At 36.7% G+C, this 17,765-nt stretch overlaps 1 protein-coding gene across 1 annotated transcript in view; it reads left to right on the top strand.

Moving 5' to 3' along the window:
* CPNE8 (copine 8) overlaps window positions 1–17,765 on the top strand; it is a 216,630-nt gene that overhangs the window by 43,412 nt on the left and 155,453 nt on the right. The window contains exon 4 of the mRNA XM_059404497.1: window positions 7,751–7,854. Within this exon, the coding sequence (XP_059260480.1) occupies window positions 7,751–7,854 (104 nt within the window). The remainder of the gene's footprint in view (window positions 1–7,750; window positions 7,855–17,765) is intronic.

Below are 17,765 nucleotides of genomic sequence, written 5' to 3'. Positions count from 1 at the left end.
GTGCCTTTGCACCTCTACGATAGTATCAAACAATCAAGTTTTGTTTTTTATCCACTACCTTTTCTGGTTCTCCACTAGAATGTTTGTCTTTTGCAAGTAACTAACTGCATTGGGGCTGGAGGCAGAAAGCCTCATGCCTGTTACTTATTGCTGAATATTGTATAAGAAAATTTAGCAATATACTTGAGGCATTGGATGATTTAATATTTCCCCAGAGTGGGTTTCCTTTTGCTTCTGGGGAAATAACTAGGCTAGGAAATAACTAGGCTAGGAAAAGTTTATCTTTAGTCAGTTAAAGATTTGACTCCCTCTGAGCTGAGCTTTATGCTTCTTGAGGATTGTTCTTCTGATTCATCTGGAGTAGCCTCTTAGGGTCCCAACTCTACCGTATTTTTTTAGTCCCTCAATTAAAAACCCTTTGATGATTTTTAAAAACTCTGTTGTTCCCCCACCCCACCCCCAGTTTGATGAGATCGTTGAAGTGAGTTTGGTTTGCTTCTTTTTCAAACACAGGGCCCCTCTTTTGGCTTCTCTTTTCTCCAGGTTTTTGGTTTCACACGTATAACATTTTGTTAGCTCTCTGGTGCCTCCAAAAAAGATTATTTTATATTTTGTCAGATTTTTCTAGCTGTTCTCAGGGGAAAAGTTTGTCTGAAACAACTTAATTTGTCATTGGCAGAAGCAAAAGTTTGTTCTGATCATTTTTGAATGAAACTAATTCCCAAACTTAGCTTTGCAGTTTTTTTGTTTCCCTGCCAAGTTTAAAGGAAAAAAAAAAAAGGTGAATGAAACTCACAAAAACAAACATTGAAAATTAAAGAATCTCAGTGTCAAACAATGCCTAAAGGTCTATTTATAGAATAATTTTAGGAAGGGGACAAAGTGTGTTGTGAAGTCTTAATGAAAGACAGTTAAAGAATGTCATAATTCCTTTTTTTTTTTTTTTTAAAGATTTTATTTATTTATTTGACAGAGAGAGACACAGCAAGACAGGGAACACGAGTTGGGGGAGTGGGAGAAGGAGAAGCAGGCTTTCCTCTGAGCAGGGAGCCTGATGCTGGGCTCTATCCCAGAAGCCTGGGATATGACCTCAGCTGAAGGCAGATGCTTAACGACTGAGCTACTGAGGCACCCACAGATGCCCCTAGAATGTAATAATTCTTAAAAAGAAATCTAGGAATTATTCCTTTGGAGGATTTTAAAGATAATTGTCAAAAGTTAGTTTTGAGTATGTGAAATTAATAATTGCCCACTTTCTAGTGAATGTGCATCAACAATATTTATTATGCATCTGTGGATAGAACTGCTTTTAACTATTCAGAGAGACTTCAGGGTTGATGTGAATCCATTTTTAAGTTTATTTTCAATTGAATTTAAATAATAGCTAAGTAAAACAGTCTAATTTAAAATAATAGGGTAGAGGAAAATAATAATCTACTCAATTCATTTAAAAAATATTTTGTGTTACATAAATGAAAACCTAACTGATACATGATGAAAATTAACCCATATTCCCCAATAAGGACCTCCCTGATAAATTGAGTCCATTTTCTTTTTTTCTCTTCAGATGGTAAAACATGTCATTAATCACAGAATTAATAGCAAGCCATGACACGATTAACAGTTTCTTAAAACGTTGTTTTTTAGAGTATGATATTATATTAAAATGTTTAATCAAGGTTTTAAAGCATTATAATTTTAAAAACTGGTGGGGTTTAGTCTTCTCTGTATTTTCTTTTTCTTTTTAAAATTTTTAAAAGATTTTAAAAAATTTGTCAGAGAGAGAGTGCGCAAGAGAGCGAGCACAAGCAGGGCGAGTGGCAGGCAGAGGGAGAAGCAGGCTTCCCACTGAGCAAGGAGCTGGATGTGAGACTCGATCCCAGGACTCTAGGATCATGACCGAGAGCCGAAGGCAGATGCTTAACCGACTGAGGCATCCCAGTCCTTTCTGCATTTTATGTGTGACCATTATAGGGTTGTGGTCAGGGTTTTCTTTTTTTGTTGGTTAATAATTTATGTTCATTCCTAAAAATAGAAGATCCTAAAAAGTGAATAAAAACCACTTATGTGAAATATAATGCTTTTTCTTTCTGTGTGTGAATTTATATTCCCATCTAAATCTAGAACGACATCTCCATCATCTGTAACAGTGGAGGACCTAGATAAAGCCTTCAGATTTTCCAGTGTCTTTATATAATTAAGGAAATTTCAGATCTTTGCTACATTAAAAAAAAGAAAGAAAGAAAGAAAAGCTTTAGATAATGAGTTACATGACAAACTGTATCTCCCTCAGACAAGGAGGTCCATGGATTTTCTGGTAATCCAAGTGTTTCACTTTTAAGAGGAAGTATGTTCAAATAGTGTAGTGTTGATGTGGGTGGCTGTGTGCTTGCAGTTTGCATCCTTTATGCAAATTGATATGTATAGTCCTAAACTGAGCATTTTTATTGAATTTATCTTAATATTCTTTTTGTAATACTCAGTTTATCTGGCCTTCCTGTCTACTTTCTGAGACCATGCTCATCACCAGTAAGATTTAATTCTTTTATGATAACCAAATTACAAATATGCACTCATGCAGATGACATTTTTCTTCATCATTTCCACTTCCGCTGACACATGAATATGACCTGGGTGGCTGTTCTGGGCCTTCACAATATATTAGACCTTTCTGAACATTTTTATCAAAACAGAGTTCATCTGCTTGATGCCATAAATAGATGCATGTTCTTCTAGGAATGCTCCTCTGAAGCAGTCTAACAATTAAGTTGATTTAGAAATCAGGAATATTTCCATTCTATCATTTTCTGCAGGATTTGTTTCTAAATTGGAAAAGTAGGTATTTATCCCATTAGCTCAAGCATAAAACAAAGGAAAACTTTCAAAGACTTGATTGCAAATTCTTTGTTTCTTTCTTTCTTTTTTTTTTGCTTAAAGTTTTATAAGAAGTAGTGTTTTATGTTCCAATAAAATTAACAGTTTACATACTTCTTTCAAATGACTGAAAATTTTTACACTTGTTGAGTAAAAGCATTTTTCTCACATTTTTCTTATTGTGGGATGATGAAACATAATGCTGTGTAATTATGTAAAAGGACTTGACTGTCTGCATATTTAAATATGTTCATTGTGTCAGAGATTATGGTAATCAGCTCTGTAGGTACTTCTGACAATCCAGGATAGTTGATACTCAGAAGACTTTGTAGGGTACAAGTTGCAGTTTTATTAAATGTAGCTGTTTCTGGTTGTATACCATCGATAAAGGTTATTAATAATAGTCTTTCCTTCAAATTTTAGTCCCCTCTGATCTACGTAGAATTAATATGCAACTGTACATTTTCTAAGGAATTAGAAATTTCTGATTTGGTAGTATGAGGCATTAGCTGAGACAAATTTCATTTCAAGTCAAAAAGATTAATCACTTGGTTGATAGCTAATATAATCCAGCCTCTGGGAAAGAACTAACGCATTTCCCGTGAGCTAAACTACTAGTCATAATGTATCTGTGCTTTCTTATTACTGCCAGTTTTCACTTTTCATAGTAAAAAGAATTAAAAAAACAATAACACCAATTAAAAGTTTTATATTTTTAATTTTTTTAAAGATTTTATTTATTTAAGAGAGAAAGAGAGAGACAGTGCACAGGCAGGAGGGAGATCGAGAGCGAGAGAGAATCTCGAGCAAACTCTGCAGTGGGCACAGAGAGCCTCATCCCATGATCCTGCGATCATGACCCCAACCAAAACCAAGAGTGAGACGCTCAACCAGCTGAGCTACCCAGGCGCTCCTGTTTCTGATTTTGAAAGTAGAAAATACTCATTGCAAGAAATTAAGAAAGCCCAGAAATACATAATGAAAAAAAAATTAGAAGATAATTTCTATATTCTGGTATACTTTCCTCTATTTTTATCTCTCTATATAAACATATATTTTCATCAAAATTGGTGTTATACTAAACAGGATCTTTGATTCTTTTCTCTTTGAACAATATAGATCTCCTTTAGCTAATCATTTGTTCATTTTTGTACCAGTGTAAATCAAAGTTGTGTATGTCTTGTGCCTTCATGGAACATACTGTCTAGTAAGGGGACTATAAAACAAATAAATAAAAGTATAATTACAAAATATAAGTTTTATAAAGGAAAGAAACAGGTGCTATGAAGGAGAATAATTTTAGGGGTAAGGAGCCAACATTAGCATGCGTATTTAGAGCCGGAAGACTGACATTTAAATAGAGGCTTAAAAGATGAGAAAAAGTCAGCCATCGAAGAGTGGAGTTACTCACATAGGTGCAAAGGCCATGGGATTAAAAGGATTTGGTGAGTAAAGGGCTCTAAAAGAAGACCAGCTGGCCAGGGAGAAGAGAAAGAGGAGATACTAGCCCATGATGAAACCAAGAGGTAGAAATGAGTCAGTCCTGCAGACAAAAGAAAAGAGGTTTTGTTTGAAGTATTATGCGAAGCCATTAGAGACTATTGGGGAGCTGAAATTGCATGGCTGTGTTTAAACTTTTTCAAAATATTTATTTTGAAAGTTATATGGGGGAAGAATTGGAGGGAGAGCAAGAGTACACATAGGTGTGAGATGGGGGGCCGGAGGTGGTCCATGAGAAAGCTGAAAAGCTTGACGTAAGCTGTGGACATGAGATCCCGAGAGAAGGAGATGGTTGGGAGATGTGTTTGAGGTTGGAATTGCCAGTTTACGAGGTGGTGATGAAGAGGAGTTGGTGGGTTAAAAGGAAGGAGTTCAGAAGTTTGACTCCCGTTTATGGCAAAAAGAACCGAGAAGATGATAGTGTCATTTACTGCCAAGGGGTAGATTTGGGAAGGACAGGGTTGGGGTACTGGTTGTGGTATAAAAATCAGTATTCAAAGTTCGATAGTAATTCTGCGGGACGCGTTAGACAACCACATGTGCAGGCGAGAAGGCAGTTGTGTGCATGAGCGAACTCAGAGGTGAGTGTGGGCTGATGCTTGCTTTTGGACATTACCATTGTGTAGGTGGGATTTAAAGCCAAAGGAACAGATAAAATAACAGAAGAGTGAAGATAGGCAGATGAAGGGGGCCTGGAACTGGGTTCTGACAATGAGAGATTGCATGCCTGAGAGTCTAGGAGGGGAAGAGAAACCGGAGTGTGGTGTCAAAAGCAAGAAAAGACTGCTTCAGGAAGGAAAGCGGAGACAGCCACGTCCCATGCTGCCGAGGAGTGACTGCCGGATTGTGCGATGTGGAGGTTACTGGCGAGATCATGGAAAGCAGTTTCAGGGCTGTGTGTGGGAAGGCCTACTGTAACAAGTGTTTGTAATGTAGAGATGATTGTTATGCCCCAATAATGGGTCCGTGATTAAAGGAGTGAGGCTGATACAAAGCGAAGGTCAAGCAAAGCTATATTTCGTGCCAAGCATCAAGAATCTAACCAAACGTTTGGGGCAGCACCTTTTACAAGAGAGGGCGACCCTTCTCTGTTTCACAGACTAGCTTTTAAGGACAAAGGCCATGCGGTCCGGCCTGGTCACGCACAGGTCCCAATGAGATTGTAACACACACAGGAAACTCCACAGTGATGCTAGACGACCAGTTGAGTTACAATTTACCCTAGTAGACATTTGAACCAGCCTATCACACTTTGATTGGGTTTGGTGCCCAAAAGGGCTCCCAAAGGGCGGGGCCCATACTCCTTGGTAACCGGGGAGACAGTATGCATCCCCCCCCACTGATCAATGTCTCCACCTGGCCTGACCCACCCTTGTATCTGGGCTTTGTTACCTGTAAATCCCCTGGGGGAAGGGGAGCAGGGACAGTTTCTAAATAGGTCCTTACAATGATGAGCTAAAATTTTAATGGCTGCCTATTAATCTGCACTTAAGTTAGCAGAGTATATGCAGCTACCCATATTGCTGACAAGCCCGCTGTCCCCAGCAAACAGGCTTGTGAGTGTGTTCATGGCTCATGGACCCTGGAAAATTGTTGGCTTGTAGCTCTGTGAGGCCCACACTGGGAAATTTCACTCTGTCTTCTTTCCTCTGAGTGTGAGTTTGGGTTCAAATCTACAAGAGGGATTTGGGTGCTGGGGAATATGGATCCTGGCTGAAATTTCTGTTTGAGAGTGTTGTGTGTTTGCTGGTTTAGTGCTCCCAACTGTGGCCTGGGGAGCTTCCAGGCAGTGGAAAGGCTGGGGGGCCCAGGCTGTGTCGGGTCCAGACAAACTTCTTGACCTCTGCACTGCTCTTTTGGGGTGTATGGGTACGGCCAGCACATGGTTCTTTGGTACATTCTCACTTTTTAAAAATTAGGAATCATGGATAGGCTCATTATTGGATCTTCTTAGGGCCTCACATGTTCTATTCTGAAATAAAGGAGAGTCCTAGAAAGATTTTGTAGCCAAAGGTTGTGAATCCTCTCTGCCTCAATTTTCTCATCTTTATTTATTGATTTATTTTTAAAGATTTCTCATCCTTAAATTGGGACTAATAACACCTACCTTTCATGGTTAAGCTAAAGATTTAAAGTAATGTGTGAGAAGTACTTGAAACCAAGTAAGTACTCAATAAATGGCTATAATAATTATTATTATTCAAAGAAACTGTTTAATATTTTGGAAATGTTGAATGAATGACCTCAGTTGTGGTTTGTCTGTATGATACTGGTTCATGATATAAACATTGTCAGATACATAAGCCTCTATAAACTGTTTTTTTTGTGTGTGTGTGTGTGTGTGTGTGTATAATTAGTTAGCAATAGCCATGGTAATTCCTTTGTCATGAGTATTTTCTACCATAGTTTTATTATCAAAATTTATGTAAGCATGACCTTCACTTTTTAGTGGATTAGCACAGTTCTCTTATTCCTATTAAAAATAGTATTTCTTTGAACTTTAATAAAAGTTTGTTCTCTGATAAGATGGCATGCATAAATCTGTTCAGAACTAAAGGTTAAAATTCCCTTATTAGAATTCCATGGGAGTAGAAGGAGAAGAATATAAGCTGAATAAAAAAAGAGAGAGAGTTGTTAAATTTATATTTCTGGTCTGACTTTGGAAGCAGAGCCTGGTGACCTTCTTTCACATTGAACAACTAGAAAGTTTTTGTTTTTGTTTTCTACTTCCCCTAAGGGGGAGAAATTTACTTTTTTAAAGCAAAAGTGCACCTTACTAGCTTAAAACCAGTAAATATTAAAGATCTCATTTTACCCTGTCTAGACCATAAGAATTAAAGCAAAGCAAAGCAAAACAAAAGAAAACCCAAATTATTGAAGTATGTAATAGAATATAGGAAATTTCTCCCCAAAACACAGCTAATAAACTGTTTCATGCAGAGGACTTCCTGATTATGAATATTGGGACCCCTCCAGTTGTTAACAATATATGTTGCTTAGCCTAGTTCTACACTAGGTTAAGAAAAATATTTGTGATGCACTAAAATTGAAGGGAGAAATAACTTCCTTTGACTAGCATGGATTTGGCTTTGAAGTGGGGATAAGAGGGGAGAAAGTGTTACAGCTTGTTAGATGAATTTTCAGAAGCTGCTGTTCTAATAATTTGAACGAACTCAGTGCTCATTTTCAAATTTCCCTGGGTGAGTAAGAATGAATAATTTTTGTCTCAAAAAACTTTCCTGCATGGCTTTACTTTTCTAATCATTAGGATATTTATTGTTTATGTTTTCAAGGAACTATATTAATACTAGGTGCTATGCTGTAATCAGTAACCATGCAAGGCTTGATTTTAACCTCTCTCTCTCTTTCTCTACAGTTTGGAAGGACTGAAGTGATTGATAATACTTTAAATCCTGATTTTGTACGAAAATTTATCCTGGACTACTTTTTTGAAGAAAGGGAGAACCTTCGTTTTGACTTGTAAGTTCTGGTATAACTCGCATTGTTAAAAAATAGATTTTTTTTTTTAAAGATTTTATTTATTTATTTGACAGACAGAGATCACAAGCGGGCAGAGAGGGAGGCAGAGAGGAAGGGAAGCAGACTCCCTGCTGATCAGACGGCCCGACGACGTGGGGCTCGATCCCAGGACCCTGAGATCATGACCCGAGCTGAAGGCAGAGGCTTTAGCCCACTGAGCCACCCAGGTGTACCCAAAAATAGATTTTTAAAGGCAAATTTTGTGACATACAAAATTTGGGTATGGTTGCACAAATACTAGGTTATATTGGCAGGAAAGTAGATTAATTCTACTTAGAGTATGGCCAGAGCACTATCCCTAGCGTTACTTTGCATTTTATAGGTTTTTGGCTATATGTTTATTGAAAAAATTAGTGAGCATTTTAACTATGCTGAAATGCTGCATGATATATATGGACATCCTTTCAAACCATCTTTGGCCTCGGTGATTTCTTTACAAGTTCCACATATACTCCAAGGTGATCTTACTCCTCATGTCCCCCAGATGGTGAAGTTTCTCTCAGCTCCCTCTTTGTATAGTATATGGATCACTATCTAAACTTTGCTTCCTTTTATCTCTTCATGGCCTGCTATTACCAAGACCCAGGATACTGGAGCCAGAATTTTTGATTCTTTTAACATTCTTGTTACTTTGATGTTGAAATAGTCATATCAAAATATCATTAAGTTCAGCTTCTTGTCTGCAGAGAATCTAGAGTCAGTTTGTTTGTAAGATAGTATTTGTTACTCAATTTTTGTTTCACAGATGTAAAGGTGATTATTGAAATATCTGGATATTGTTCAAAGGAAGTCTGGTGAGAGGGAAAACTATAACATAGTATGTACTTAATAAATTAAAATAGTTTATGAACATTATAAGTCTTTAAAAATAGAAATGCCTTTAAATAGCTGGAAACAATAAAATGTATCAGGCTGTCACAATTTATAAATTTTTTAAAATAAAAGCTATCAATATCATATTTGAAAAAGTGCTAGATTACTTTCTAATGTAAAAAGAAAGTTATCTACCATGACCAGCCTTTCTCATTTTCCTCTAAAATGTGTGCAGTAAAATAACCTTCTGTTTAAAAAAGGAGAATATTATACCAGGCCCTTTCCTTCAAGAGTTATAGGAGTTCTAAATATTCATTATATTTATCAGGCAAAGTTTATTATGCCTATTTGCTTATTTATGTCCTTGAAACCCCATTTTGAATACTAAAAATGATATGTCTGAGAAAAAATCCTGAAGTATAATATAATGATTTCTTGACCATGTTTATCATGGAGATTGCTCATAGTGTTGTTACTTAAAAGCGACATATAAATCATGACGAATGTGGTTCTCCCGTTGTTCAGGCCTTCATAGCTGCTGTTCTTAAGAATTCTCTCTCACACAGAATGGTACCTGCTTAATTTTTTCCCTCTGCTTTTAGATTTAACTTTATCCTAAAACCAGCCATTTGTATTGTTTGTTTATCTATATTGTTTCCTCTCATTTGAAAGTAGTAAATATTTATAATAAACTTTAAGTTATGTAGGCATTTAAAAGTGAAAGTTTCCAGTTAGTTCAATGCCCTCCCCACCCCCGTCAAAACCCGTCAACCCACCAATAACTAAAAATGTAAATGACTTGACGTACATACCTGCAGATCTTTTTTTTTTAAAGATACATAAACATATGGGAGTCTTAATATTTTGAAAACCACAAATATTTTCCTATTACTTGTGCTCAACACAACCAGTACGCTCCGTTATCTGTCCGTACTCCCCATTATCTGTTCATCCCATCCTCCCAGTCTGGGAGGTGACCTCTCCTCTGGTAACCATCAGTTTGTTCTCTATAATTAAGAGTCTGTTTTTTTATTTGTCTCCCTCTCTCTCTTATTTTTTTCCCTTAGCTCATTTGTATTGTTTCTTAAATTCTGCATATAAGTGAAATCACATGGTATTTGCCTTTCTCTGACTTGGCTTATTTCACTTGGCGTTATGCTCTCTAGCACCAGCCATGTCGTTGCAAATGGCAAGATTTCATTCTTTATCATGGCTGAATAATATAATGTTATGTGTGTGTGTGTGTGTGCATAAAGATAGATAGATATCTATGTGTGTATGCACACACACACACACACACACACACACATATATACCATTTATATATATATATATATATATATATATATACCACTTCTTTATCCATCTATCAGTTGATGGACACTTGGGTTGCTTCCAGAATTTAGCTATTGTAAGTAATGCTGCTATAAACACAGGGGTGCATGTATCTCTTTGAATCCATGTTCTTGTGTTCTTGGGTAAATACCCAGAAGTGGGATTGCTGGATCATAAGGTCGTTCTATTTTTAACTTTTTGGGAACCTCCATACTGTTTTCTCCAGTGACTGTACCAGTTAGCATTCCTACCAACAGTGCATGAGGGTTCCTTTTCTTCACAACCCGTTACTTGTATTGTTGATTTTAGCCATGATGACAAGAGTGAGGTGGTACCTCATTGTAGTTTTTTTTTTTTTTAAAGATTTTATTTATTTATTTGGCAGAGATCACAAGTAGGCAGAGAGGGAGGCAGAGAGAGAGAGGAGGAAGCAGGCTCTCCGCTGAGCAGATAGCCCCATGCTGGGCTTGATCCCAGGACACTGGGATCATGACCTGAGCTGAAGGCAGAGGCTTTAACCACTGAGCCACCAGGCGCCCTCTCATTGTAATTTTGATACGCATTTTCCTGATGATAAGTGATTATGAACAACATCTTTTCATGTGTTTGTTGGCCATCAGGTTGTCTTTTTGGAGAAATGCCTCTTCTTCCTGTCTTCTGCCCACTTTTAATTGGATTATTTGTAGGGGGGTGTTGAGTTTTATAAGTTCTTTACTTATTTTGCATATTAACCCTTTATCAGATATTTCATTTGAAAATACTTCTCTTATTTAATAGGTTACCTTTTAGTTTTGTTGTTTCCTTTGCTGTGCAGAAGCTTTTTATTTTGATGTAGTCCCAATAGTTTATTTTTGTTTTTGTTTCCCTTGCCTCAGGAGACTTACCTAGAAAGAAGTTGCTATGTCAGAGTCCGATGTTAAAGAAATTACTGCCTGTGTTCTCTTCTAGATCTTTATGGTTTCAGGTCTCACCTTAGGTCTTTAATTCATTTTGAATTTATTTTTGTGTATGGTGTAAGAAAGCAGTCCATTTTCATTATTTTGGATGTGGCTGTCCAGTTTTCCCAACACCATTTGTTGAAGAAACTTCTTTTTTCCAGTGGATATTCTTTCCTGTTTTGTCAAAGATCAATTGACCATAAAATTATGGGTTTGTTTCTGGGTTTTCTGTTCTGTTAACATCGATTTATGTGTCAGTTTTTGTGCCAGTTCCATACTGTTTTGATTACTACGTCTTTATAATATAGCTTGAAGGACAGCATTATGATGCCTCCAGTTTTATTTTTCCTTTTGAAGATTGCTTTGTCTGTGTAGGGTCTTTGTGGTTCCATAAATATTTTAGGATTCTTTGTTCTAGTTTGTGAAAAGTGCTATATTCTGATAAGGATTACATTAAATACGTAGACTGCTTTGGGTAGTAGAGACATTTTAGTAATACTTGTTTTTCCAGTCCATGAGCATGAAATATCTTTGCATTTCTTTGTGTCATCTTCAATTTCTTCCATCAGTATTTTATAGTTTTCAAAGTACAGGTCTTCTGCCTCTTTGGTTAGGTTTATTTGTAGGCATCTTATTATTTCGGGTGCAGTTATAAATGGGATTGTTTTCTTAATTTCTTTTTTGGCTGCTTCATTCTTGTTGTATAAAAATGCAAAATTTCTGCACATTGATTTTTGTATCCTGCGACTTTACTGAATTCGTTAATCAATTCTAGCAGTTCTTTGGTGGAGCCTTTTGGGTTTTCTGCATATAGAATATCATGTCATCTGCAAATAGTGTTAAGTTTTACTTCTTCCTTACCAATTTGACTGTTGTGGCTAGGCCTTCCAGTACTGTGTTGAATAAAAGTGGTGAGAGTGGACATCCTTGTCTTGTTCCTGACCTTAGGGGAAAAGCTCTCAGTTTTTCTCCATTAAGGATGATAGCTGTTTTTTCATGTATAGCCTCTATTATGTTGAGGTATATTCCCTCTAACTCTACTTTGTTGAGGGCTTTTTTTAATCATGAATGGATATTGTACTTTGTCCAATGTTTTTTGTCATCTGTTGAAATGATCATGTAACTTCTTATCCTTTTCTCTTATTGATGTGATATATCACATTGATACATTTGCAAATGTTGAACCACTCTTGAAACCCAGGAGTAAATTCCACTTGATCGTGGTTTTTTTAATGTATTGTTGAATTAAGTTTGCTAGTATTTTGTTGAGAATTTTTGCATCTATGTTCATCAGGGATTTTAGCCTGTAGTTCTCTTTTTGGGTTTGGTGTCTATCTGGTTTTGATATCAGGGTAATGGTGGCCTCAGAATGAATTTGGAAGTTTTCCTTCCCCTTCTGTTTTTTGAAATAGTTTAAGAAGTATAGGTGTTCATTCTTCTTTAAAGTTTGGTAGAATTCTCCTGTAAAGCCAAGATCCTATGTGCTTTGTTCTCTGAACTTGTTGCCTGTGTTTTAGCTCTGATATTCAGAGCCCTTTCTGTTTTGTGCTGGTTGCTGTCTGCCCAAAGGCCCCTGTCACAAGCAGCTGCTGCCAGGTGACTGTATCACCATGTCCCTACTTGGCCCTGGTTCCTTAAGCCTACGTCCTACTCATCCTTTTCTCATCTATGTTGTAATTGTTGCTATTCCAGAATTTCACAAGTGGAATGAAAAGAAAGGTGCTTTAGAAGGATGACACCGATTAAATGTTTCTTAGTCAGTAGACCAAGGAGCAAAAACTGAGAGCTGGGCTAACATTCTAGAGAGGAAAAGAAGGTAAAGAATGATTTACCTGTACACAGAGGCTAGTGATCATGTTCTCATCTCTACTGAAGATGAGGCTATGGAAACTAATTGGTTTTAAAAAGTGTCTGGTGCAAGGAATATAATTCCACTGAACTCAGTGCTGGTTAATGTTCAAATGGGTAGTGTTTCAGCAATCACTCTGACAAACTGGTGAGTCCAAATGAGAATATATTAAGTTAGGGAGGCATCTGATACTTATGTCATGTTCGTAAGCTTTCTAGGTATGCTTAGCTTGAGCAAGGGAAGACTTAAAGGTAGGAGGAAGTTAGGGCATTGCTGGTATGTCGCATACTTATCTAGTATTGGATGCTAAGTCAGTAATATTGTTTACCTTTGCTGTAAGTGTTTCGGGGAATTAAAAAAAAAAAAGGAAAACAAAATTAACACATTTACTGGAAAAAATACAGAGGAAAGAAATGATAAGATGGTTTAATATGTTTGTTACTAATATCTTCCAGTTACTTGTAAACTCAGTGAAGTAGTTACCGAAGCTCATGGAGTTTGAAAGTTAGTATATAAGTTTGCAGGTGCAGACAAAAGAGGTTATTTTCGTTAGTACTACTACTACTATTATTCACAGTTTGTAATAGGATCATATGCATATATAATTTTAACCCACCCAACAAATTTCTGAGGTGGAATTAATCCACTTTTGTAAATGAGAAAACCGAGGCCCAGAAAGTGTTATATGTTCAAAGGATCAGATTTTGCCTAAAATACTTTATAATTAAATGCTAGAAAACTGGAATTTCTAAAATTTTATGAAGTCTAAAAATTATGTCTAAACTGGGATTTTTTATGTTTGCCTTGGTTATGTAATACTGATGAAAGTGTATGTTTAAAGTATTCTGCTGCACTTTGAATATAATAATATGGTAGAATATATTTTATCTATCTAAATAAATAAAAGTAAGACTGTTAGGAAATTGCTATGTTTGATAGGAATGGGAGCATGTTACATTATTTCATCTCAGTGTGACAAGAAGAAATAGAGTAACAGAAGTTAGTGTAGGTAGATTGATATGTTTTAACTTCTTCAGCTTTCTCTTTTCTTCTAAAAATTATAGTGATTTTCACAGAAATTATGTAGTGTTCAAAATGTGAAAGTGTATTGCAAAATTGAATTATGTATCGTTTTATCCTTTGAATGCATTTGGCTGATTTCAGCAATTTGATTCAAAGAGCTTTATTTCAATTGTATAGCATTTCTGAGAAATCCAAACAATTAGGGCCAGAGAAAGGGATAACTGATTATCAAGAAAAGCAGCAAGTATATTCTTAGTTCATGTAGTATTTTTTATATCGCTTTAGTTAATTCCTTTTGATTTACCATGTATTAGACTATCTCACATAACACCTTTAACCTGTGACACCAGATTTTCTTTTTTCCTTTTCTTTTCTTTTTCTTTTTCTTTTCTTCTTTCTTTCTTTCTTTCACTGTGTGATTTTTCCAGCATTTCTACCCAAATAAGTATGGAAAACACTGTATTTGCTTACTAGTTACATGTATCTATTTATCCATTAGTATACCCAATTATAATTGGTTTTTAAATTTTGTCTTAGCATTGTGTTATCCCTAGGAAGAAGTATTGATTGTAGGATATTTGGAAAGTAAAAACAGGATAAAATAGGCAATAAAACCATTTGTAACCCCAACCTGCATCTGCCAGAGAGCTAAAGCGATACTCCAGTGCATTTATGACAATATGTCTGCTTGAGGGGACAATGATGCTGAAGAATACAGTAGTCCAAATTGTCCAACAGACAGATTGTAAATGTTTTTCAGAATTGTTTTATTTAATCTGCCCATTGATTTAATAAAATTCTAAGAAAAAATTGAAAAGAAACTGAAAGTGTGTGATGTAAAGAATTGCCTATTATGGAAGGTTTGAAAAATGGTTTTCAGGCTCCCTTTTTAATTTTTAATGCTGATAGAAAATTGTAATGACAGAGAAAGAGAGGGAAAGACAGAATAAATATGTCTTCTGTCACAACTGGGCCAAATTCCTTTAAGTCCTGATGAATCCATAATAATTATTGTTACTGTAGTATGCCTGAGATACATATTTAAGATTAGCTTATCAACTATGAATTTTAAAATTCTCCTGCCTTTTTGATTTGATGTGTACCTCTTCATTTAAGAGACATGGTCTCTGTCATCATGCTACGTATGGATCACAGATAAGGTCATAAACGTTGGCATCTATTTATTTTGTTATGATTATCACATTGATAATAGTATCAGTACCTCATAAATCACCTTTTTTGGTCACAGTTGAAAACTATGATTGGCAGAACAGCTGCACAAAAATGTCTTTGAGCAAGCGGTGTGGGTAGTCCCATCATTCTGTAACATGAGCTGGAGAATAGGAGAAATGAGATAGAATCGTTTTCACTCTTGCTTTTCCACTTAGACTGCAACAGCAACAAGGTAGTTAGGAGTCTAGATTTGACTTACCTAGCAAGTTATTTTTCTTCTTGATAAATCAAATGGTGATAATTGTGGAATGTATAATGTTATTTGAGGGAAGTAAGCTTTCAAAAATTTCTTCCCAATACTGTTAATTCCAGTTTTTCCCATTGGTTAAGGACTCCCTTCACAATGTCGAGGTCTGATTTTGAGAGTTTGCAGTCACTTTTGTTCACTAGAACCACCTTATTTTGTAGATCATACGTACTTTTCACCTTAAAACTTTAATCTCGGGGCCCCTGGGTGGCTCAGAGGGTTAAGCCTCTGCCTTCGGTTCAGGTCATGATCCCAGGGTTCAGGAATGGAGACCCACATCGGACTCTCTGCTCAGCAGGGACCCTGCTTCCCTCTCTCTCTCTCTGCCTGCCTACTTGTAATCTCTGTCAAGTGAATAAATAAAATCTTTTAAAAAAAAACTTTAATCTCAAACTTACTTCAAAACTCTTTACTTCCTCTTTCCTCAGAGCTCTTGTTTTAGCTTCTTGCAGGAGAGCAGGGGCTGAAGGGGGAAGGGTTGATAAGCTGGGAGGGGGAGGTATGGGCTTCTTATCTGGAAGAATTTGGAAGAATCCAGACCTAAAGGTAGCACAAGCCGCACATTCTGCTTGTTCCTCAGTTCTCAGAAGGCATTTCTTAGGGCTGTCACCTGACATCTTCTTTTATTGGCAGCCACAGGCTGGACTTGTGGGCAGGTTCTGTAGCTCAGCAGCCTCTGACTGGGAAACTGGATGGGGCTGTCTACTCCTTCTTCAGGCACCTCAGACATTAGAGTTCCTCTTTTTGGCTTTCGGGAGTGGAAGGAACCTCCTCTTGCTGCTTGAGAAGTAGGATCCTAGCCTGTCACTTTCACGAGTCACTTTGTAGAGAAGGGTCTGACTCTAATGAGAGTGACTCTTGAGCACCTCTGAGGCAAGCATAAAGGGATATACTTAGCATCTTTGGTTTTCAGTTGGGGCCTTCGTTGGAATTTCAGAAGTACGGGAAAGACTCCAGTCAACATCTGTTTACCTCTAATTGCAAACGTGATCCTTAGGATCCGCTTCAGTACTCTGGTAATAATATTTCAGTACCAGCTTCGAGTTTGCAAAATTGGCATGAGTAAATTTAGGCGGTGGGAGGCACCTTCTTAGGGGTAAACTACTTAGCTTCCTGCTTTCCATAAATCTCTTCTCTTTAGTGAAAGTATGGCACTCTACACATACGCACACACACACATTTTAACTATTTAGGACATAGTGTTTACATGTGACCCCTCTGGGTGAGGCCCAGAGTGGTCTGGATACTTTTAGAAAAGTTAGAAGGAAAATTCCATGAAAGGAAAAACTCATGATAATTTCAGATGCATTATAATCCAGTGTATTAACCTAAAGCCCTCAGCAGTATGCTGTAAATTGCATATTTTTGAGATATTAGCATTAAAAAAGCTTTGTTAAAGGCAATGAATAGGGATTGTATTTGCAGATGCTTAAGTGCTTTGTGATGAAAACATAAACTCCTTTTCTTTTCCCTTCTTTTAACATAACTGAACACAGCATGTTATTTCTCCCAGGTCCACAGTATACCCTTTAGAGAAAACAGTTTCCGATTTTTGGGAAGAAGCCAGCACGGTTATTTTCACCTTTGATATGGCTGTAGTTGGTGATTTCAATCTTACTCTTAAAAAATTGTCTTGAATAAAAAATATTTTTTGTGTTAACATCTGTAGGTTTTCAGTAGATGTTGGTCAATTAGCTGATTGAAACTTCTAGGTTACAGCTGTTCAGGGTGATCAGAGTGCCCTGATGGGAAGGAGAGTAATCTGTCATTCTTCCCAGGCAGGTATTTTTGTGTCACACAGTTAAGAAGCCAGTCTGTGGCGAGCATACTTTGCTAAGGAGTCTGTGAACCTCTGCCCAGGATTGGCACATTCTGTGAACTCTTTCTGAGCCTTGTATTGATTGAGATGCCTTGTTTCTCTCTAAAAACATTCTTGTTATGTGAGAGTGAAGACTTTAATTAACCTTTAAAAAAAGGGCAGTTAAATTTTGGTAGGAGGCTGTGTACAAAGGAGTGTGAGAAGAATATGTTTTGGGAGAAACTCTGGAGCCAATACAAATATTTTCCTACTTAAGACTTCAGTGACTTAAGGTTGTCTTGACTGTTAGCGATCTTACTTTTTCTACAAATTCTCTAAAATGAGGAGCTAAAGTGATAGTGAGTGATGTTTTCCTAGGCTCTTTCTAGGAAATCATTTATTTCCAGTACCAACTGGTCAAAAACAGGACAGAAAATAGTCCCATATGAATGTATTTCTATTTCTGTAAAATACGTGGTTTCCCTAAGTCCACTGAGTGGGGAAAAGTAATGTCTTATTACTTTAGCTGAATTTCAGTTAATGGTAGTATTTAAAATACTAAATAAAAAAACCCAAAAAAGTCAGCCTGTTAACCAGTACCTGCTTATTTTTTAA

The sequence above is a fragment of the Mustela nigripes genome, chromosome 6, assembly GCF_022355385.1.
Source record: "Mustela nigripes isolate SB6536 chromosome 6, MUSNIG.SB6536, whole genome shotgun sequence".
Taxonomy (NCBI): Eukaryota; Metazoa; Chordata; class Mammalia; order Carnivora; family Mustelidae; genus Mustela; species Mustela nigripes.
This window is presented reverse-complemented; position numbering and strand designations above follow the sequence as displayed.